Source organism: Capra hircus (genome assembly GCF_001704415.2).
Source record: "Capra hircus breed San Clemente chromosome X unlocalized genomic scaffold, ASM170441v1, whole genome shotgun sequence".
In the NCBI taxonomy this organism is placed as follows: Eukaryota; Metazoa; Chordata; class Mammalia; order Artiodactyla; family Bovidae; genus Capra; species Capra hircus.
In genome coordinates, this window is record NW_017189516.1 from 45530100 (window position 1) to 45554529 (window position 24430).

The following is a 24430-nucleotide window of genomic DNA, read 5'->3' on the forward strand; positions in this document are numbered from 1 at the left end:
GGGGAGACACATTCAGACCATAGCACCCACTGAATCTAAACCTTGAGGAGTGGAGCTTGGGCATCTTTAAAAAGCTCCTTAGGTGATTCTAATACTTAAGAGGTTTTTGAGCCTGCCACGTGTTGCTGGTAATGTAAGACACTACAATGTTTCCTACGTTGTATTGTGAATATGTCTATTCATCATCACAGGAAGTATGTATAGGAGATATATAGACATACACATGTGTATTGAGAGGCATACTAGTCTCTTATGTGCATGAATGTTGGAACGTACCTGCAGGTAAACATACATCTATTATTTTAAATCCTAGTAAACATTTATCGAGCATCTATACATATCAGGCACTGTTAATTCATTCAACAAATAGTTGAGTCTCCTATGGGGCTTCAGAAAAGGAAACAGACAAAAGTCCCTGTCTTCAAGGAGCTAATATTTTAGTAGAGAAACACCAACAATAAATGAATAAGGCAATCATATAATGATGAGTGCCATAGCAAGAAGTAAGGTGGGGAGATACGAGGCCTGCCAATGGTGGGGGCAGATCCCAAGTTAGAATACAGTGGCTGGGGGAGCCTTGAGGGAGGAGAGGGAGTGAGCCCTATGGCAATTTGGGGCACAGTTGGTCCAGGTTTGGGGAACAGGAAGTGCAGAGCCCTGATCTGAGTATGAGTATTCCTGGTGGCTTCAGGAAGTAGCCAAGGAGGCCAGGGGCTGGGACACAATAGGAGATGCAGTCAGAGAGGCAAGGAATGGCCGGAGGGGACTGTGGATCTGGTAGGGGCCTGTAGGCTGCCAGAGGAGTTTGGTTTTGACTCTGAGGCAGATGGGAACGGTTCGACTACTGAGGGTGATGTCATCTGATAGGTCTTTCATGGTGAATGGGCCGGGCAGGGAGCGGCAAAAGTGGTGAGGAGAGCGTGGCTTCGGTGTGCTGTGAGGGAGCCAGCAGTTTTGCTGGTGGTTTGGACACAGCGTGTGAGGGCTGCAGCAGGAAGGTTTCCAAGGATGCTGAGTGCAACTGTTGGCTGTACTTACTCTGTGGCCAGATTTGTTTCTGGATGTGGGTCATGACCTGGTTCCAAGAAAATGACTGTATTTTTGTTTTTTAAAGCATCTTGTACACTTAAAATTTATAAGGTTATTGCATGTACATTAGGCCTTAAAGAAAACAACCTCATCTTCAGGAGTGGTCAGGTTAGTTTGACTGGCTACAGTAAGATGCTGATGGGGATGTTGATGAACCGGGCCTGTAGCCACAATGCCATTTCTTCCTGACATGTAGAAAAGCTGCTTTGGCCAACAAAAATACATTCTGGATATGATAATGAAGAGTATTTATTGTTCACTTTATTTCAAAGCACTTATTTTTTTTAAGGACTTTTTGATGTGGACCATTTTTAAAAAATATTGAATTTGTTACAATATGGCTTGTATTTTATGTCTTGGTATTTTGGCTCCAGGACATGGGATCTTCACTCCCTGACCAGGGATCGAACCTGTACCCCCTGCATTGGAAGGTTTAGTCTTAACCACTGGGCCACCAGGGAAGTCCCTATTTCAAAGCACTTATATGTAAATCCTCAAAAAATCATTTCTAAAGCTGATGGTGGAGGATAGTATCATGCCCATTTGAGGATTCAGGAGCTTGAGATCTAGTAAAGATGCGATATGGGAAGGGTGAATTCGGCTTGACCGCATCTTCTATTTTGTGACTTTCTCCTCTTGATTGTATAGTGACTGGACCGCAATCCATGGAACAGAAGCATGTGTGTGTGTGTGCACATGTGCGTGTATGTGAATCACACTTGGGTTACTAAGCACAACGATATAGTTAAGGAATTAGAACTCATTGCTCCAACGTTCGATAATTCAGGCCTCTTGGTCTCCTTGCTGTCTTTTCTCTGTTCATTTGGTCATTTTATTTCTGAATAGCAATTTTCACTGAAGGGTGGGATAAGGAAATAAAAAGATATAAAAGGGGTGTGGAGAATAGTTTTAATAAAAGACACAGTGGAGAATGCATTTGTAATTAGGACTAAAATAAAATTCTCCATTGCCAATGAATTTTAGCTTGCCTCACTGATCCTTTGTTCCCATTAAAGAAACAAAAAGAAACAAACAAAAACGAAGAGTTTGATTATGCCACACACCTAGGGAGGCTGAGTTCTTTGTCTAGCTGAGGAGTTAGTCTGTACTGGGATGGCTGTGGGCAGGGCCTGGGCCAGCAAACAGCATTTAATGCATTTACCTGCTTCAGTTTGCAGTGACGACCTCACTCACAAATTCAAGGGTTTCACCGTAATGAATGAAGCAGAGAGATACGAAGCTCTGAGACACTGTCGCTATGTGGATGAAGTCATTAGAGATGCTCCGTGGACACTCACCCCAGAGTTTCTGGAAAAACACAAGGTACTTGGCCCTCCACATTCTGTAAGTAACAGGATTACAGAGTCGTCCGTTTCAGCCCTTATACCCAGAAAAATCCAAGGAGTCGTCCAGCTTAGGAAAACGGCAACTCCAGGCGCTGTCACGTGGTGTCACTTGACGCAGCGCCTGTCCTGTGCTCACACCTGCAGACCGACAGCTACCTGCTTCCTCACTGTGGGCTCTGGAGCTGGATCACTCGGGTCCACGTGTGCCTTCTATCCCTTTGTAACTGTGGGACCTTGAGCAAGACCTTGAACTCACCTAAACTGTAAACTGCTGTTTTGAGGATCTAATGAGATCATGTTGTGAAACCCTTGGCACACTGACTGGCCCAAAGCAAGAGGTCCAAAAACATCATCACAATTATCACCATTGTTATTGATGCTTATAGATTCATAGGCATCATTTTTCATGGAACAAATGACCACACATCTTATCCAGAGGGGCAGGGGTCAGGCTCTAAGGAAAAAATTTTCTATCTCTGATTTTGTGACCCTGAGACTCCTACTGATAGATTTTTATTAGTTGAAAACATGAGAAATCCTTTTGATCTGCATGAAATTATGTGCTTTGTATCTCCCTACAAGCCCCACATTAGGAGCTATTCTTTCCTTTTATAAGCAGTACAAAAAAATAAGATTAAGCTGTTCTAAGAGTTTTCTTTTCTATTTTTAAATTCACGATGCAGCAGAGAATAGAGAATGCTGATAAATGTGCATGGGTAATAGCTGAGGAGACAATTTCCCAGCAAGAATAAAAAGAAAAAAGGAAAAACTACAATATGATTTACTTCCAGCAATCACGAACACATTTTTACTAAGCATCTATTGTATCTTCAACTTGTGTGAAGCGTTACGGGGCTGCTTGTGATGGCTGCCGTTTATCGAGTGCTTGCCACGGACCCAGCCCAGTGCTAAGGGCTTTGCTCTTACAGGAATCACATTCAATCTCGTGGCCACCCTGAGACGTTGTTGTTGTCATCCACTGGAGAGGGAAGGACAACTAAGTTTGAGTACTAAGAACAGAATTAATGGCAGTAACATTTGTTGAGTACTTGCTGTGTACCAGTTATTCTTTTTAGCACCTTTACATAATTGTAATATTTAATCCAGTGATTCTCAAGTGGGGGCAACTTTGCCCCCAAGGGATATTTGGCAGTAGAAGCAACTAAAGGGGTGCTACTGGCATCCAGTGGGTAAAGCCAAGGGTGCTGCTAAGCCTCCTACAATGTGCAAGATAGACTCTCCCCCTCTAGGAAAGAATTATCTAGCTCAGCATGTCACTAGTACCAAGGCTGAAAAATCCTGATTTAATCCTTACCACTTCCCCAATGGCTCAGTGGTAAAGAATCTGTCTGCAATGAGGGGGACACAGGATACACATGTTCGATCCCTGGGTTGGGAAGATCCCCTGGAGAAGGAAATGGCAACCCACTCCAATATTCTTGCCTGGGAAATTCCATGGACAGAGGGGCCTGGTGGGCTACAGTCCATAGGGCCACAAATAGTCTGACACAACTGAGCACACAGACCACTAAGTTATGAGTTATACAGCTAGTAAGTGATGAAGCAGGAATCCATACCCAGGCGAATTAAACTGCTGCTTTACCTCTCAAGCTGGAGTGAAGCCTTTTAATAAAGGGCTTTGAAGTTTAGGCCAGGAGTTCTTTCGTTGTTTGTTTGGTTTTTGGCCATGTCACATGGTATGTGGGATCTTAGTTCCCCAACCAGGGATTGAACCGGTGTCCCTTGCATTGGAAACCTGGGGTGTTAACCACTGGACTGCCAGGGAATTCCTCAGGCAAGCAGTTTTTACTTGATGTAGGAGGAAACAAGGAACTAGTGAAGATAAGCAGGTATGAGGATGACAAAAAGAGAACTCTGTTGAAGGAGGTCCCCCCACCATGTGACAGAGAGCTGGCTGGAGAGGAAAGAGCCTGCGGTGAGGAAGGCCAGATACAAGTTGGTATTAATAATCCAGGTTACGGGGCCCTGGACTTGGCATAAGCAATGGAGAAGAAGAGAGGGGTATATGCATTCATGTGAGTACACACACACATACACACCCCAGCGGAACTTGTGACTTCTATGCTATTGATGGTGAAGGAAGTAGAGAAAAAAGGCTGATTCTAGGGTGTTTGGAGCCTAAGTAAATGAGAAAAGGGAGGCGCCATTGGAAGGGACGCCAGTTTTAAGGATGAGTGAAGATTCCAGACAGGTTTTTAAAGTGACAGCAAGGGTGGCAAAAGAGAAGAGGATGATTTGGGGGAAATTGGGTAAGTTTTGTCATTTCAGCAGCTGCATGACCCAACTGAATTAGTAATACTTGCCCTACCTGCCTCACAAGGTGGTTGCATGAATCAAATGAGAAGAGACGTGAATTCATTTCTACAATATAAAATATATCTTAAGTGGGGGACTTCCCTGGCGGTCCAGTGGTTAGAGCTCTGGCTTCCACTGCAGGGGGCATGGGTTCAATCCCTGGTTGGGGAAGTAGGATCCCACATGCTGTGTGGCTCAGTCAAAAAAAAAAAATTACTTAAGTGTGAGGGAGGGCCTAATTGCCATCAGTGAGATAGGAATGAAGATTTTGGGTCCTCACAGTAGAGGTGATTAAAATCTGAAGGATGAATGAAATCTCTGAAGGAGAGATTTTAGAGGCAGAAGAATAGAAGGCCAAAAAAACCTACTGTTAGAGGTAAGAGAAGAAAGAGGGACCAGCAAAGGAGAGAAACCAATCTAGGTCCCATCAGTGCAGGCAGATTTACTGTCTGAGCCACCAGGGAAGCCCAAGAATACTGGAGTGGGTAGCCTATTCCTTCTCCAGGGGATCTTCCCAACCCAGGGATCTAACCCAGGTCTCCCACACTGCAGGCAGATTCTTTACTGTCTGAGCCACCAGGGAAGCCCAAGAATACTGGAGTGGGTAGCCTATCCTTTCTCCAGGAGATCTTCCTGACCCAGGAATTGAACTGGGGTCTCCTGCACTGTAGGCCAATTCTTTACCAGCTGAGCTACCAGGGAAGCCCTCATGCAAACAAAGACAGTTGGAAATACCTTCCAGTCCAGGATTCAAGTCTACCTTCAGTTCAGTTCAGTCGCTCAGTCGTGTCCGACTCTGCGACCCCATGAACTGCAGCACGCCAGGCCTCCCTGTCCATCACCAACTCTCAGAGTTGACCTAAACTCATGTCCATTGAGCCAGTGATGCCATCTAACCATCTCGTCCTCTGTCGTCCCCTTCTCCTCCTGCCTTCCATCTTTCCCAACATCAGGGTCTTTTCAAATGAGTCAGCTCTTCACATCAGGTGGCCAAAATATTGGAGTTTCAACTTCAACATCAGTCCTTCCAATGAACACCAGGACTGATCTCCTTTAGGATGGACTGGTTGGATCTCCTTGCAGTCCAAGGGACTCTCAAGAGTCTTCTCCAACACCACAGTTCAAAAGCATCAATTCTTAGGCACTCAGCTTTCTTTATAGTCCAACTCTCACATCCATACATGACTACTGGAAAAACCATAGCCTTGACTAGATGGCCTTTGTTGGCAAAGTAATGTCTCTGCTTTTTAATATGCTATCTAGGTTGGTCATAACTTTCCTTCCAAGGAATAAGTGTCTTTTAATTTCACGGCTGCAATCACCATCTGCAGTGATTTTGGAGCCCCCCCAAATAAAGTCAGCCACTGTTTCCACTGTTTACCCATCTATTTCCCATGAAGTGATGGGACCTAACTTGCTTATTTAAACTGCTTTATCATAGCTGTTTTATTTTTAAAAATATGTATTTTCATATCACAGACATGTACCCCCATCCCTGTGGTGATGTCACTCTTTTCTCTCTCTGACAGATTGACTTTGTGGCTCACGATGACATTCCGTACTCTTCCGCTGGCTCTGATGATATTTACAAGCATATAAAGGAAGCAGGTGAGGGGTCCTCCTGTGTTCACCTGTCCCCTGCAGCATGACACTGAGGTTTAGTAAGAGACCCCAGCTCTGGGTCTGCAGCACATGCTTACAAGGCATGGACTTTCAGATGTCTCCCAGAGAGCCTCTGCAAGCCTCTGTTGACATGTGCTAAGGCTCAGCTGTGGCGCAGACACCAGTTAGGTGTTTATGTAGAAATTAACCTGAGCACCAAAATACTCGACTTCTGGTTTGAGGCTCAATTTTAGAGGACATAAAATCACAGGACTCTTATTTTTCTTTATTGAAGAATACTTGAGTTACAGTGTGGTGTTAGTTTCTGGTGTACAGCAGAGTGATTCAGCTATACATATATATGTATTCTTTTTCGTGATAGATTACTACAAGATAGTGAATGTAGTTCCTGTGCTATACAGTAGGACCTTGCTGTTTATCTGTTTTATATACAGTAGTGTGTATCTGCTAGGGCTTCCCAGGTGGTGCAAGTGTTAAAGAATCCACCTGCCAATGCAGGAGACATAAGAGACATGGGTTCAGTCCCCGGGTTGGGAAGATCCCCTGGAGAAGGACATGGCAACCTACTCCAGTACTATTGCCTGGAGAATCCCATGAACAGAGAGAGGAACCTGGTGGGCTAAAGTCCACGGGGTCGCAAAGAGTCAGATACAACTGAGCGACTGAGCACACACTCTGTGTATCTATTAATCCCAGTCTCCTAATTTATCCCCCTCCCCCAACCCTGTTGTTTGAAGGGCAATCATTTTCCTCATTAACAATGAAATTACTCTATGCTCCCAAGAAAGTTCCTTCCAGAAGAGGACAGATAACGGGATAATTAATGATCTGGACTCCCTGTCTCCCTAGTCCAGTCCTACCATATGTCATCCCGTCACATGATAATATCCTCAGGCACCATATACAGAGGCAAAAAAAAAAGAAAAAATAGACACATCTATTTGTGGAATCAGGTAAACTGCTTTCCTCCTGAAGCGGCTGACTCAGGTCCTGGAAGGCAGACAAGGTGCCTGAGCTTTGGCCGTTGTCCCATTTGTCCCTAGGCATTTCTCTTCAGGTCAGAGACTCTGGTTGGTCCCAGGGACTTACTGGGGGCTGGGAAGAGGGGAGTTTCCCTCCCTGTGGGCTCCCTAGAATTGCTCCCTTTGTCAAGCGCTCTCCATGCGCCCGTGCTGCTCAGACTCCAGGGAAATGGCTGCTGGGGCATCAGAGCAGACCTGGGGTTGAGACCCTCAGCGGGGTCCTCAGTGCTCCCTGCTACCGCTTGCCTCCTCCTTGTCCCTTCCTGCCCTGATTTGCCCATACCTCCTTGTGCCCTTGCCTCTTCCCTGCGTCCTGAGGAAGAGGGGTGTGTTTTCTGTCCCAGGCTGGCCCCTTTACCCTCCCGTCTCTGGAGCATGTTTTCCTTCATTCTTCCTCCCTTTGTGATCCAGGGCGCTCACTCTCGGGTAGTTTCTCATCAGCTTACGAACACGCGGAAGTCCGCAGAGACGAACCCCAGTCCTTCCTCCTGCCCGCCTCCTGCCTCTCCCTCCACTCACATCCTTGCTCAGTCCTCCTCTTAGTGGCAACTGTCGTTCCTCAGCCACGGGCTCTGACTTTTGTCCCATCCCGGCTCAGTTCTCAGATGGCCTTTGGGCCACCCAGTCCAGTGGTCTCAGCTCAGTCCCTCCAGGCATAATGACCGTGCTGACCGTGTTCTTTTCCTAGACACTCTTGTCTTTGCTTCCATTTCCGGGACACTTCTGGGACCTTCTAATTTCCCGTTGCTCTCTGACCACTGCCGGGTTTTGTTGCTGGGTTTCTCTCCCCATCTCACCAGCCTTGCTCTGTGCTCTGCCTTCTGCACACCCTACACTCCAGGCACACGGAGTCTGTCTTTGTACTTTGTACTTTGTACATGGAGTCCGCTTTGTCCCTTTGCTCCAGTTGTCCTCTGAGCTTGGAATGCCCTTCCTCTGAGCTTCTTGGTCAGGGCCCCCTGAGGAGCCAGCCTGGACATGCCGTCTCTCCCTGGGGCATGATTCAACACACCCCGCGCCCTCCTCAGATGCAGATACTCATTGCACAGGGACCTCCTTTTCAACTCCCTTCTCTTGGCAGCCTGATTGTGTGTGTGTCCCTAGCTAGAGTGAAGTGCCGCAGGCTATGGCCACGTCTCATCCATCTTTACACCCCCAGCACAGTTCCTGGTACATCTGTGGTGCTCCTTGAGTGCTGGTGGAACAAGAGAATGCTTTTATAGAGTACGATGGAGAGGCAGCCTAAGCTGGAAGCCTTTGTCTGCAGGGGCTCTTCCCAACACACAGGAAATGGAACCATTTACCTAGATAACATTACCTAGATAGTTGCACAACACACTTCTGTCTTGTGGAATTAATTGTTCGTATCATTTAGATGTAAGGGTGATATTTTGGCCTGAATGATACTGTCCTTCATATCCAGTTTGTTGGCTTTCTATTGGTATTTTGACCTCTGAGTCCCTCACACACCTCTTTATTGAAGGAGATGCTCATGATATGCTAAATTACTCCAAACCATCTTCGCCTTACAGCCCAACAAAATCTCAGTGAAAGATGGAAGGAATCACTCTTTGACTTGTTTCATAAATGACTAAGATCCAAGGACTTCCCTGGTGATCCAAAGGTTAGGACTGTGTGCTTCCACAGCAGGGGACATGGGTTCAATCCCTGGTCGGCGAACTAAGATTCCACATGCCATGGGGCACAGCCAAAAAACAAAAACCCAAATGACTATGATCTGAATGAAAGATCTTTGAAATTATATCTAAAATTTGCATTTTTCTCGCTGTACTTTATAACAGGCAAGAACTCAAAAATTCTAACTGCTCTTTTGGCAAATGTATAATGGAAAATAGTCTCGGCTATCCCCAGTGCTGGTCATTTTCCCGAGCTGCAGTTTTCGATCAGTGTCACAGGATTTCAAATCAAACCAGGAATCAAAATAGTCATTGCTGGGATTTTTAAAATACTCAGCCCACCCAGATTATATCCATTTGGATTACATAAAAAGACAGCTGGGGCAAAGGTAATTACTTCTATCCTCTTAGAGGGTCAGGTGGTTTTCCTGACTCTAAATGTGGAGCTGTCCATGGTGGAGGGGGTGGTACAGTACATTACCTTGATTCCTTAGCTTCTCCACCCATCTCCCTCCATCAGACCACCTTTCATAAGCCTATTGCGGCCTGAGAACCTTGGAGTGAAGAAGTGTTTGAGGAAGGCATGGGCTGGAACTGGTATTGTAGCTAAAGGTAGGTGCAGAAGTAGTGGGTCAGCCAAAAAGTTTGTTCATGTTTTTCTGTACAATGTAACAGAGAAACTCCAACGAACTTTTTGACCAACCCAATAGATTTTTAATGGCTTAGTTTAATTTCTGCTATTTTACTCTCTACCATTGGGGAAGGGAATGGCAACCCACTGCAGTATTCTTGCCCGGAGAGTCCCATGGACAGAGTAGCCTGGCGGGCTATAGTCCATGGAGTCACAAAGAGCTGGACATGACTGAGTGACTAACACATACAACACACACTGTCTACCATGAGTAGGTGAGTGAAAGTCGCTCAGTCGTGTCCAACTCTTTCAGCCCCATGGACTATACAGTCCATGGAACTCTCTAGGCCAGAATACTGGAGTGGGTAGCCTTCCCCTTCTCCAGGGGATCTTCCCAACCCAGGGATCAGACCCAGGTCTCCCACACTGCAGGCAGATTCTTTACCAGCTGAGCCACAAGGGAAGCCCAAGAATAGTGGAGTTGGTAGCCTATCCCTTCTCCAGGGGATCTTCCTGACCCAGGAATCAAACCGGGGTCTCCTGCATTGCAAGTGGATTCTTCACCAGCTGAGCTAACAGGGAGGTCCCTGGTGGTGTGCTTAAGTGACTGGCAGTGAATGCTGCTTGTCGACAGGGAGTTCAGTTGGGGTTGGCACTTGAACACCTCCAGGTGGCCTTGCCATGTGTGGGCTCCTCACAGCATGGTGGCTGGGCTCCCAGAATGCATCTTAAAGGACCCATCTGGAGAGCAAACACCTTCAGTGGAAGATGCAAATCTTCTTCTGACCTAGCCTTTGAAGTCACTCAGCATCACTTATGCCATATTCCGTTTGTTATAAGAAAGTCACAAAGGCCAGCTCAGATGCCCAGGGTTAGGGGCCGTGCCCACCTTTAATCTGCCACAATTCCCATCTCCAAATTGAATAGTCAGGTGGTATTTTACTTGCTCTGGGAACACAGGCGTAAGATATAGGTGTGACTTTTCATATGCACAAGGGCCCTTTCTTGCAATCCATTGATCTCTGCTGATTTCACACCAAGGGAGAGGCACAGTAGAAATCTGCTTGGGGTCTGGGTAGAGAAGACGTGGGAGAAAGGCGCTCAGAAATGACGTCAGCATTCATGTTGGGCTTTTATCCTTTCATCGAGGTTCCTTCTGAAAGTTTAAAATCACTTTATATGAAGCCAAGAGATATGGAGGGTGGGAACTAAACCTTACAGCCCTCTGCTCTGCTTGTCAGAACTGCATGTCAAAATTCTGCAGCAGAGCCAGATGAAAAGACGAAGTTTAAATGAAGTAGACTGTAAGGTCCTCATTCCTCATCGTCTTCTAATATTGCCTGCTACTGTTGAAAGTTTTCTTCATTAATATGTGCTTTGCTGCTGCTTAAAATAGCTCCATAACCAAATGCCGTAATTCTGAAAAGCGTGATAAAAAAGGTTCTCTGATCATGCTCATTCCTGAATATTTTTAGCAGAGCAATAATTAGGATTTGGAGGAAGCCGGGTGCCTCATTATGTCAGCAGAGGGCTTGGCTTCTTTCAGAGACCCACCTCCTAACCAGCCAAAGCAAATCTCTCCCCAACCCCAGTTCCCAGTTATTCAGCCCCAGAGACCTCATCCTGTGTCTTCAGAGAAAGGGTGAGCCCATGTCACCAGTGTCTGAGTGACTTCCTAAAGTCCACGTGTGACTAGACACTCCTCTTAACATTTCAACAGGCAGGGCTCATGAGTGAGATGCCTGCCTGCTGTAAGATGGGACGTACTCCTCACCAGAAAAGCTCCTAGTTGCTCTCACTGAAGTGAGGATGTGGTCTCAGGGTCCCTGGCTTGGGGCCCCTCGCCCATCAGAGTCTCCTGCACAGTTGCATCAGTTGGGTGCTATTAATATCCATGTGTTTAGATGTTTCTGTCCTCTGCCTTCTACTTAGATTTCTGTTTTGAGCCCACTGCCTTAGAGCGTGGTAAAAGAAGTTTCTGGCCTCAGGGCCACAGAGTATATTTGTGGCAGAATGAGGGGAGGGCACAGCGCTGGCAGGACACTGAAGTCCAGTGTGGCGAGGCCAAGGCTGGGCCAGCCCATTGCTCAGCTCCCTAGGAAACAAGGAGAACAATGCCTGCCACCACTGCGTGGCACAGAGACCTTGGCTTAGGGAGTGAAGGGGGAAAGAGGGTCTGAGAGGAGACTGGAGAGAAGCACAGGGAATAGGGAAGGCAAACTGCTGCAGAGTCAAGGATTCGAATCTAAATACAAAGGACAGTGTTTGAATCTAAATACAAGGCCAATGAGGATGTTGAGCAGGATTTTGAAAGACTGTTCTGCAGCTCTGGCTGTGGGAGAGTGGATTTGAGGGGATAGAAAAGTGATATCCATGGAGACTGGTTTTGAGGCTCTTGCTGTAATCTTTGAACAAAATGGGGTTAGGTTGGTTTAGATGGAGAATGGAGAGAAGCAGGTGAACCAGGGAGACACTTGGGAAGTAGGTTGGTGAGTGGAAAGACATTGATTGGACATAAGGACTAAGGGAGAGGGAGGCGGCACAGATGAGGCCAAGGTCACCTTGCACAGCCAGCTCATTTCTCAACTCTGGAGGCTGAGGTTAGTAACTTGCCTCCTGAGGCTTGAGTGACTTGCTCAAGTCTAGAAGCAGAGGACCCAGCACCCTTGTCCCTAAGCTCTGTCCATCGTGCTGTATCATGCCTGATATCTCTGACTGAGTGTGACCACCATCATATTAGATAGATTTCAATTGCCAGCACGTGATTGCAGTCAACAACAGAAGTACAAGCATGAACCAGAATCTTGTCTTTTTAAATTATTTTTATTTTGTATTGGAGTATAGTTGATTAACCACGTTGTGTTAGTTTCAGGTGTACAGCAAAGTGAATCAGTTATACATGTACATATATCTACTCTTTTTAAGACTATTTTCCCATATAGGCCATTTCAGAGTATTGAATACAGTTCCCTATGCGTGGATACAGCAGGGTGTATATGTCAATCCCACTCTCAATTTATTCCTCCCCTCCATCCCCTGGTAACCGTAAGTTTGTTTTCTACATCCGTAACTCTCCTTCTGTTTTATAAATGAGTTCATCTGTACACAACCTTTTTTTTTAGATTCCACATATAAGCGATATCATGTGATATGTGTCTTTCTGTGTTTGACTTACTTCACTCATTATGACAATCTCTAGGTCCATTCATGTTGCTGCAAATGGCGTTATCTTGTTCTTTTCATGACTGAGTAATATTCTGTTGTATATATGGACCACATCTTCTTTATCGATTCCTCTGTTGATGGACATTTAGGCTGCTTCCATCTCTTGGCTACTGTAAATAGTGCTTCAATGAACATTAGGGTGCATATATCTTTTCTAACCATGGTTTTCTCTGGATAGATGCCCAGGAATGGGATTGCTGGGTCATGTGGTAGTTCTGTTTTTAGTTGTTTAAGGGGCCTTCATACTGCTTTCTATAGTGGCTGTATCAATTTACATTCCCATCCACAATGTAGGACAGTTCCCTTTTCTCTACACCCACTCCAGCATTTACTGTTTGTAGATTTTTTGATGATGGGCATTCGGCGGTGGTATCTCGTTGTAGTTTTGATTTGCATTTTTCTAATAATTAGCGATGTTGAACATCTTTTCATGTGCCTCTTGGCCATCTGTTTGTCTTTGGAGAAATCTCTATTTAGATCTGCCCATTTCTAAAAATATTTTTTCAAGTTTGGTTTGGCTGCACTGGGTCTTTGTTGCTGCGTGCAAGCTTTCTCTAGTTGTGGCGAGCAGGGGCTACTCTCGAGTTGTGGTATGCAGTCTTCTTATTGCCACGGCTTCTCCTGTTGGAGAGCATGGGCTCTAAGGCATGGGCCCAGTAATTGTGGCTCACAGGCTTAGTTGTTCTGCAGGATGTGGAATTTTAATCCATTTCAAGTTTACATTTTTGCATGGTGTTAAGGAATGTTCTAATTTCATTTTTTTGCATGTAGGTACATGTAGGTGTCCAGTTTTCCCAGCACCATTTATTGACAAGGATGTCTGTTCTCCATTCTATAGTCTGCCCCCTTTGTGATAGAGTAATTGACCACAGGTGTGTGGGTTTATTTCTGAGTTTTCTATCCTGTTCCATTGATCTATATATCTGCTTTTGTGACAGTACTATCCTGTTTTGATGACTGTAGCTTTCTAGTATAGTCTGAAGTCAGGAAGCTTAACTCCTCTAGCTCCATTTTTCTTTTTCAAGATTGCTTTGAGAATTTGGAGTCTTTTGTGTCTCCATCTAAATATAAAAACTTTTGGTTGTAGTTCTATGAAAAATGCCACTTGTACTTTGATAGGGATTGTATTGAATCTATAGAGTGCATTGGGTAGTATAAACATTTTGACAGTATTGGTTCTTATTAAAAAACAGGTATATCTTTCATCTGTTTATGTCATTTTCGATTTCACCAGATCCTTGTCTTTGATAACAGTTGTGACTTCTTTACATCCTTGTATTGGTTCACTCAAATATATCTTTGAGGACTTTAAGGAAGTTCTATGAGAACTTGGCATCCTCTGTGCTTGTTTGTTTCTTCTCAGTCCCAGTAGAGTATAGATGAAAAGGCCTTTGTGTGGTGAAACCACCATTGAGAGTAGATTGCTCTTAGAAGGGTAAAATCATCGAGCACCCCCTGGGCATGTCTATAGATACAAAAATACTGCATCCTTCTTCTTTTCCTTTGCTATAACATGATGCAGAACTCCCTGGGGAAGAAGGGGAGTTGCTGCGATCTCACAAATTCTTTGACTCGACTGCTATGCTCCATTCACTTACTCATTTAATTTGCATGTATTGAGAACTCTCCGTGTGCTAGACACTGGGGCACTGAACTGGGTGCTGGACACGTAAAGATGATCAAGACACAGCCTGTGCTTTCAGAGTGCTCCCTTTCCACAAGGAAATGGATACTGAAAATGCTTTTGTTAATAGCAGTCAAGTTTATATTATAATGGGTGTGGATTCTGCCTGATGACGTCAGGAAAGACTTCCCAGAGGCATAGCCTTAAGACTGGACCCTGTACGATGAGGAGCTACTCTGCAGCTGCTGTGGGCAGGGAAGGGGGTTCCGGGGCAGGAAAGAAGGGCTTGAAATGAGCAAATGCTGAGAGCCAGGTGAATGCCTGGTGCATCAGGGAACGGGTCCAGTATGACAAACACGCAGTGTCTGTGGCAGGTTGGGAGTGCCTGGAATTGAGCCTGGCAGAGTCAGCTGGGGCCAGATGTGAAAGCCACCTCGACCTAGGAGCTGCCACTTTGTCCTGGACAGGAGAGTCATTCAAGAAAATGGGTCACCTGAGATCATCTTAGTTGTTTTTTCTTCATCCTGTCTTTTCTATTCGAACAGGGATGTTTGTTCCAACACAGAGAACAGAAGGCATCTCAACATCAGACATCATCACCAGGATTGTCCGTGACTATGATGTTTATGCCCGACGCAACCTCCAGAGAGGCTACACAGCCAAGGAACTGAATGTCAGCTTTATCAATGTAAGTGTGCCACCCCGCACCTCTGAGGACCAGCGTGTCACGCTACTGCTGGCACTGTTTACAAATCACTTACGTTACACCACTCGATATTCTTGATGTTTGACATTTACTGTCTCATTTAGTCCATATAACAGCCCAATGATGTATTATTATCCCCATTTTATACGTGGAGAAACCAATGTCCAAACAGGTAATGTAATTTGACCAAGGCATACAGATAGTGAGTGAACATCACATTTTTTAAGGGAGCCACCTCACCTCCCTTTCCACACCCCACCCTCCCCGTTAGAGTTCTCAGAGTTGGGTGAAGGGTTTCTGAGAGATCTGCCCTCATGAAAGGCAATAGTTGTCTTCTGCTCCAAGGGAAGAAAGGAACACAGAGGCTCTACAAAGCTAAACTCAGAGAAAGTGTGTTCTTATTTTAACGGTTTACAATTTTCTTTTTATTAAGGCCTTACAGATGCTCATTAGAAACTTTAACAGCTGCTTTTTTTGTCCAGAGAAATTACAGCCACTTAAAAAAAGCCCAAAGTCTTTGGCTTCCTTTTGTATTTCTGCTGTATTGTTCCCACAGAGCTGCTGTTAGTTTAATAATAGAGCAACTGTTAAAACAATCTTTAAAAACAAGCTGTTAAAAAGCCAAGAGGGCAGCCCAGTTGCTAGAGGTGATGTTGGTGAGTCTGGATGACTATGTTTGCCTGAACTCCAAGGAGCTGATCGAGGTGAGCAAAATAAGAGCTCTTCACACATACAGAATTTCCACACACCCCCACAAAAATAGATACGGTGATTTTTCTACAAAACTAGATGTTTATAATTATGTGCAGCCACAGTTATCCAGCAGCTTACACAAACCAATCATCGGTGCCTCCGAATAAGGCAGGGTTCATTCAGTAATTGTAAGTCAGTGATGATCAGTTGTCTTCAGGAGGCAGGGAGTATTGGGAGTCTGGGCTCTGTGGCTTCATACAGACTGGGTAACAAAATGGAAAATGTCAGGTTCAAGTGGCAAACAGAACAAGTGGCTGAAAAGAATTCAGTCAAAGTGATTAGTTGGTATCTTACAGAGCATAAAGCCCTGGTTATTTCAATAAATTAAACTGCCTGTTCTTTTAAATTGAATTCAGTCACCCATCCAGGCATGTCGAGCCATTTCTGAAAGTTATTGCTCGTGCTCTTTCAACGGCCTGTGATAAGCCACTTAGCTCAGGGAGCCGTGTAGTCAGTGTGGATGTGCCCGTTGCCTTTCTGTGACCACAAGCTGGGCTGTGGCACAGAGAGTACCTCACATGTGTTGGATGAGTGTGTAGATGAATCACGGAACCTCGGGTGGCAGGAAGCTGACGAGGGTCAGTCACCAGCCCAAGTCCCTGAATTTGTCAATAGAAAAATGAGCAAAGTTGAGTTCGGAGGGACCTGGCTCAAGTCCCTCAAGCAAAGTAGAGGCAGAAGCAGTAGCAGCCTCCCAGCCTTGTGCCCCCTGGTCCAGAGCCCGGTCTAGTGTTCCGAGCAGCTCCTGAGAGCAGTGGAGGGTTGCCGTGAATTATATACAGCTGGCTGGCAGCATGGATGGCTCACACCTTGCCCTGAGGCTGCAGCGATGTTTGTGAAGTCTAGATCCGGGACTCCTGACCCAGGTTTGTAATACTGTATGTGGCTCCAAAAATTCTGAAATATGAAATGGACTTCAATTCCATATAGTGAAGAAAGGTGAGAAATCTTATTACCCCTTCAGGAGGAAATGTATTATGGCTTCATGGAGGAAAAGAGTCTTTGTTTCATGTTATCTTCATAGTTTTGATTCCACTTTCACCAGGTAACATGATTAAATGCTTCTGTTGCTTATGAGTAATCAAACAGCCAACACACACTGAGCTTTTACTAAATGCCAGGCATTGTGCCAAGTACTTTACATGCATTATCTGATCCAACTGTTACAGCAACCCTATAGGGTAGGGACAATAATTATCCCTATTTTACAGATGAGAAAACTGAGGTTTAGAGATGCCATGTGAGTTGCCCAACATCTCATGCCTTCTAGGCACATAGGTATAGCAATGCTGCATCAAGGCTATGAACAAAATCCCAGTCCAGAGAAGCTATCAGAACAAAATTTTTCTTCATTACCAAGGAAACTGATGTGGTTCCATTAGCTTAATGGGAAATATCATGACAGTGACAATTTGAGTGTAATACATGGATGCTAAGGCCCAGCCAGTGGCTCACTTATTTCAACCAATATTGGTTTTAACAATGTCTCAGTAAAATAGAGAACTCGGGCTGCTTCTGAGTGGCCATTCTGTGTACAATTCATATTTTTGTCTAGGTGTCAGGGGAACTGAGGGGATACATTCACCTAGTATCTATCCAAAATAAACAGCAAATGGATACTTTTGGTTCTTCTCTTGTATAAGTGAATTCAACTCTATTTACAAGGAAGAGAACATTGCAGCCACTTGTACTTCACTGTACCCATTCAAGTCGACTAATCAGAAGTGATTTTTCTTACAAGAGATGGGCCTTCCTGTCAATCCAGCCCTTGGAAACTAGCATCCTGACTCTTCAGGTTAAGAACATGCACAAGTGGAAATAAAATCTGACCATTCTGTGAGTGACTAATCTCTCCCCAGCCCTTTTGGGTAAATCCCTTTCTTTCTCCTTTAATTTTTGACCAGGAAAAGAAGTACCGCTTCCAAAACCAAGTAGACAAGATGAAGGAGAAGGTCAAAAACGTGGAAGAAAGATCAAAGGAATTTGTGAACAGAGTGGAAGAAAAGAGTCATGATCTAATTCAGAAGTGGGAAGAGAAATCGAGGGAATTCATTGGTAACTTCCTAGAACTGTTTGGGCCTGATGGAGCATGGGTATGTAAATTATTTCACTTCTTCCTGCAATAATGGGTGTTTTCAGTTTATCCTCCTTGTCCTTTATCAGTCCAATATGTGACCTCCACTTGGGGCATCAGCCCAAATGACTTCAAGTCGATGCACTTCTTTATTTAGTTTCTGCTTTTCCTTTCTATATGGCACCCAGGAGTGCCCAAAGCCAATTTTGTTCTCTATTTCTATCTCTTGTTTGAAGCCATTTGGTAGTCACTGAATGTCTATTACTGCAAAGGTTGGTTTCATAGCCCAATCTCCCATTTGGAGGATGTATAGCTTGGGGGCAAGGGTGAAGTGGGTCAGTGGCATCATGGATCTTGTGTTATAAAACAAGGCCAGTGCCTCTTGGATGAACCAGAGGAGGAGGATGCAGAAGAAATGTACTGCCTTGATCACTTTTTATTGTCAGGAACTCCTGTTTCATTGGTTGGAAGAGAGAGAGAAGAGATGAGACTTTGTACTCATCATGCCCTGATTTGCCCCTGTTTTTTCCATGATATATATGTGCTGGGATAAGGCATAAAAGTCTTAGGGGACTGAGGCCATGATCTGAATCTTAAAACTGAGACAGAAGATGCAGACAGGATCTCTTGCCTAAATTCTATATAGAATTCTGAGTGAAAATTACAGACAGAAAAGAAAATTCTGTAAACCACCTTGTACTCCACTGGTATTTCTTTTCTTCCCCCTCCATTTCTATTTTTTTAATTAATTTATTTAATTGGAGGGTAATTACTTTACAATACTGTAGTGGTTTTTGCCATACGTTGACATGAATCAGCCACGGGTGTACATGTGTCCCCCATCCTGAACCCCCCCCACCTCCCTCCCCATCCCATCCCTCAGGGTTGTCCCAGTGCACCGGCTTTGAGTGCCCTGTTTCATGCATCAAACCTGGACTGGCAATCTATTTCACATATGGTAATATACATGTTTCAATGCTATTCTCAAATCATCCCACCCTCGCCTTCTCCCACAGAGTCCAAAAGTCTGTTCTTTATATCTGTGCCTCTTTTGCTGTCTCGCACACAGGGTTATTGTTACCATCTTTCTAAATTCCATATATATGCGTTAGTATACTATATTGGTGTTTTTCTTTCTGGCTTACTTCACTCTATATAATAGGCTCCAGTTTCATCCACTTCATTAGAACTGATTCAATGTGTTCTTTTTAATAGCTGAGTAATATTCCATCATGTATATGTACCACAGCTTTCTCATCCATTCATCTGCCGATGGACATCTAGGTTGCTTCCATGTCCTAGCTATTGTAAATAGTGCTGTCATGAACACTGGGGTACATGTGTTTCTTCCAATTAAAGATCTAAAAAATGGAGTAAAGATCTAAATGTAAGACCAGAAACTATAAAACTCCTAGAGGAAAACATAGGCAAAACACTCTCTGAATAAATCACAGCAGGATCCTTTAAGACCCACCTCCCAGAGTAATGGAAATAAAAGAAAAAATAAACAAATGGGACCTAATTAAACTTAAAAGCTTTTGCACAATGAAGGAAACTATAAGCAATATGAAAAGATAGCCTTCAGAATGGGAGAAAATAATAGCAAATGAAGCAACTGACAATTAATCTCAAAAATATACAAGCAGCTCATGCAGCTCAATACCAGAAAAATAAACGACCCAATCAAAAAATGGGCCAAAGAACTAAACAGACATTTCTCCCAAGAAGACATACAGATGGCTAACAAACACATGAAAAGATGCTCAACATCACTCATTATCAGAGAAATGCAAATCAAAGCCACAATGAGGTACCATCTCATGCCGGTCAGAATGGCTGCTATCAAAAAGTCTACAAACAATAAATGCTGGAGAGGGTGCGGAGAAAAGGGAACCCTCTTACACTGTTGGTGGGAATGCAAACTAGTACAGCCACTATGGAGAACAGTGTGGAGACTCCACTGGTATTTCTATTGTGTGTGTACTTCTGAAGTAAATAACCAGTATTATCAGCAGAGTTAATAAAGACGGTTCTATGGAAGACTTTGTTTTAAAAAACTGATGTATAGTTGATTTACAATGTTGTGTTGATTTCTGTAGTACAGCAAAGTAATTCAGTTATACACACACACACACACGTTTTTTATACTCTTTTTCATTATGGTTTATCTTAGGATAAAGAGTATTGTTCTCTGTGCTATATACAGTAGAACAGGTTTATCCATTTTATGCCTAAAAGCTTACATCAGCTAACCCCAACCTCCCACTCTATCCCTCCCCCAACCCCCTCCCCGCTTGGAAACCACCAATCGGTTCTTTGTGTCTGTGATTCTGTTTGTTTCATGGATAGCTTCATTTGTGTCATATTTTAGATTCCACACATAAGTGATATCATATGGTATTTGTCTTTCTGACTTCACTTAGTATGATAAGTGCTAAGTCCATCCATTTTGCTGAAAATGGCGTTATTTCATTTTTGTTTATGGCTGAGTAGTAGTTTATTGTGTGTGTGTATGTGTGTGTATACACACATATATACCATGCCTTCTTTATCCACTCTTATTTTGATGGACATTTAGGTTGTCGACATGACTTGGCAATTGTGAATATTGCTGCTAGGAACACTGGGGTGCAGCTATCTTTTTGAATTATAGTTTTGTCTGGATATATGCCCAGGAGTGGGATTGCTGGACCATATATGGTAAGTCTTAATTTTCTGAGGAAACTCCAAACTGTTTTCCAAAGTGGCTGCACCAACTTAAATTCCCAGCAACAGTGTAAGAGGGTTCCTTTTTCTCCACACCTCCTTCAGTGTTTGTTATTTGTAGACTTTTTAATGATGGCCATTCTGATTGGTGGGAAGTGGTACCTTATTTTAGTTTTGGTTTTCATTTCTCTAATAATTAGTGACTGCCTCTTGACCATCTGCATGTCCTTTATGGAGAAATATCTATTTAAGTCTTCTTCCCATTTTTCAATTGGGTTTTTTTTTTGTTACTAAGATTGTATTAGCTATTTGCATATTTTGGAAAATAAGCCCTTGTTGGTCTCATCATTTGCAAATATTTTCTCTTATTCTGTAGGTTGCCTTTTCATTTTATGGTTTCCGTTGTTGTGCAAAAGCTAATAAATTTGATTAGGTCTCATTTGTTTATTTCTATTGCCTTGGGAAACTGACCTAGGAAAACATTGGTATGATTTCTGTCAGAATATACTTGGCTCATGCCCTCTTCTAGGGGTTCTAAAGTGTCGTGCCTTATGTTTACATCTATAACCCATTTTGAGTTTATTTTTGTGTATGGTGAGATGTTGCATTTTTGGGAAACTGACCTGGGAAAACATTGGTATGATCTCTTCTAGGAGTTCTAAGGTGTCATGCGTTATGTTTAAGTCTATAACCCATTTTGAGTTTATTTTTGTGTATGGTGAGAGGGTGTGTTTGTTCCAGCTTCATTGGTTTGCAAGCAGTTTTCCAACATTTCAACATTGCTGAAGAGACTGTCTTTTCCACACTGATTTTCAACAAAGGAGGCAAGAATACACTATCGATTGTATGCATGTGGGTTTATTTCTGAGCTTTCCATTGATCCATATGTCTGTTTTTGTGCCAGTATCACTCTGTTTTTATTACTGTAGCTTTGTAGTATCGTCTGGAGTCTGGGAGGGTGCTGCTCGCTGCTTTGTTCTTTTTCTGTAGGGCTGCTTTGTGAATTCTAAGTCTTTTGTGGTTCCACATAAATTTTAAGAGTATTCTATTAAAAATGTCATGGGTAATTTGATAGGGATTACATTAAATCTGTAGATTTTTTTGGTTAGTCTGGTCATTTTAACAATACTAATGCTTCCAATCCGAGAGCATGGGATATCTGAAAGAGAGAGTTTTAAAGTAGCTTTCCCTTTAGGACCAAATGGAATGATTCCATTTGATCTCCCTAATTTTTATTAGCCTAGATATCCTAGTACAACATGAGGAGTCTCTAACAAAAGTGACTTTGGCTGAATTATTTTATTGATGGGTTGTCCCTGCTGCCTCTCTGCTCACTGGAGGTGGTTCATAAGATTATCTAAAAGCAAAACAAGTAAAAGAGCAACACTTGAGAAGTTAGAAGAGATGCTTTGCTAAAAGCCTAGCAGCCTCTAAGTGATTATAGAGGCGGCGGTCATAGGCCCACCTTGTCTTGTTGGCTGAGGCTGAGAGAGGGTGGAGGGCTTACAAGGGTCGACTTGAGCCTTCGACAACTTCTAGAGAGAGCTTGCAGGAGCAGAGGAGCCAAGAGTCCAGTTCCTTTTCATTTTCCCTGGGTTTCAGTTCAGATCAAATTATCTGGGATTCCATGGTCTCTGTAACAAGTTTGAAATTTCTCATTAATCTAGTGTGTACTTTAATAGTTAACATTTTTTATAACTAATTTTCAGGCTGTGAGGAAACAACTAGCAGTTTTTTTTAAAATGAAAAACCAGGTAGGCATTCATTTGTTTATAGGGGTTCAGAAATGTCTGCTTAGATCTTCTGCCCAAATGTTTCAATTTACTTATTTTTAGTTGAGGATAATTGCTTTACAATATTGTATTGGTTTCAGCCACAGGTAAACATATGTCCCCTCCCTCTTGAACCTCCTTCCCACCCCTCTAGGTTGTCAAGAGCACCAGTTTGAGCTCCATGTGTCGTATAACATAGTCTCAGTCACATAACATATTCGCATTACATATGGTAATGTTTATGTTTCTGCGATACTCTCAATTTATCAATTTATCCTACCCTCTCCTTTCTGTCCTGTGTGCATAAGTCTGTTCTCTATGTCTGCATCTCCATTGCTGCCATGCAACTAGGTTCATAAGTACTATCTTTCTAGATTCCATATGTATCTGTTAATACATCACATTTATGTTTCTCTTTCTGAATTACTTCACTCTGTATAATAGGCTTTAGGTTCATCAAGCTCGTTAGAACTGACTCAGAAGTGTTTCTCTGTATGGCTGTGTAATATAGCAATAACATCAACATAGCAAGAAACAAGAGGGTTTTTTATAACTAATTTTATGGACATGTAGCTTATTTACAATGTTAACTTTTTATTATGGTTTATCACACAATATTGAATATAGTACTTTGAAGGGAGGGAGGGAAGAAAGTATAAAAAACCATAGAAACTAAGATAACAGTATTAACAGGAGTTGTAACAGGGGTTACAGGACATGGTGTCATTAATAGACTTGGGTCATATATTTTTAACATGTTGGTTAATATTTGAGTTCTAAAGTTCTTTAAAAATTCTAGGAACAAGTGTCCTAAAATTCTGTAACATCACAAGTTTCTTAGGATCCCACATTTCATTTTATCTTTAGATGTTTATTCAGCAACCATTTTTACAGTTTATGAAAATGGTCTTATGGTAGGAGCTTAGTGTATACCTGCTAGTGGGAAAAATAGACCCATCCATCAAGAGATAACTGTAAAACAGCATGGTAAGTGGTGTGCGAGGTTAGGGAAAAAGTCACGTCCACTAGTTTATCTGCGTACTCGGTATACTTTGCTCTCATGAGTCATCCTCTAAAGCTCTCTGTGTATAAGTCTTGTCTGTTCTATAGGAACTCAGGTTGATCTCTACTTTTTCAAGGACACAACCTAACCTTGTAAAGTGAGGGTAATTTAGGAGAGTAAGAAGGGAAGCGGAAGTGTTTTGGAGTTTCTAGGTGGTATAGTGCTGAGGGCTTTGCTTTCCAATGCAGGGGTCATGGGTTTGATTCCTTGAGGAGAGCTAAGGAAAGTGAGCTAAGGGAGAGCTAAGGAGACTTACTTACTCTGAACTATACTGCTCTAGGAGAGCTAAGGAGTGCTAAGGAGACTTGCTTCCTCTGTTGTATAGTGATCTAAGAAAAGCTAAGGAGACTTGCTTCCTCTGACTTATAGTGTTCAAAGGAGAGCTTGGGAGAACTATGGTGAGCAAAGGAGACTTAGTTACTCTGACCCCTAGTGTTCTAGGGAGAGCTAAGGAGACTTCCTTACTCTGACTTAAAAGATGGGCTAGATAAAGGACAGAAATGGTCTGGACCTAACAGAAGCAGAAGATATTAAGAAGAGGTGGCAAGAATACATGGAAGAACTGTACAAAAAAGATCTTCATGACCCAGATAATCATGATGGTGTTATCACTCACCTAGAGCCAGACATCCTGGAGTGTGAAGTCAGCCTTGTCTAACTCAATGAAACTATGAGCCATGACATGTAGGGCCACCCAACACGGACGGGTCATGGTGGAGAGTTCTGACAAAACATGGTCCACGGGAGAAGGGAAGGGCAAACCACTTCAGTATTCTTGCCCTGAGAACACCATGAACAGTATGAAAAGGCAAAAAGATATGACACTGAAAGATGAACTCCCCA

The 24430-nt window shown here is 43.3% G+C and overlaps 1 protein-coding gene across 3 annotated transcripts in view; it reads left to right on the forward strand.

Moving 5' to 3' along the window:
• PCYT1B (phosphate cytidylyltransferase 1, choline, beta) overlaps positions 1-24430 on the forward strand; it is a 141772-nt gene that overhangs the window by 100908 nt on the left and 16434 nt on the right. For all 3 annotated transcript variants that reach the window (XM_018044011.1, XM_018044010.1, XM_018044012.1), the window contains exons 4-7: positions 2261-2412; positions 6281-6359; positions 15059-15201; positions 17877-18065. In XM_018044011.1, coding sequence (XP_017899500.1) covers positions 2261-2412; positions 6281-6359; positions 15059-15201; positions 17877-18065 — 563 coding nt within the window. The remainder of the gene's footprint in view (positions 1-2260; positions 2413-6280; positions 6360-15058; positions 15202-17876; positions 18066-24430) is intronic.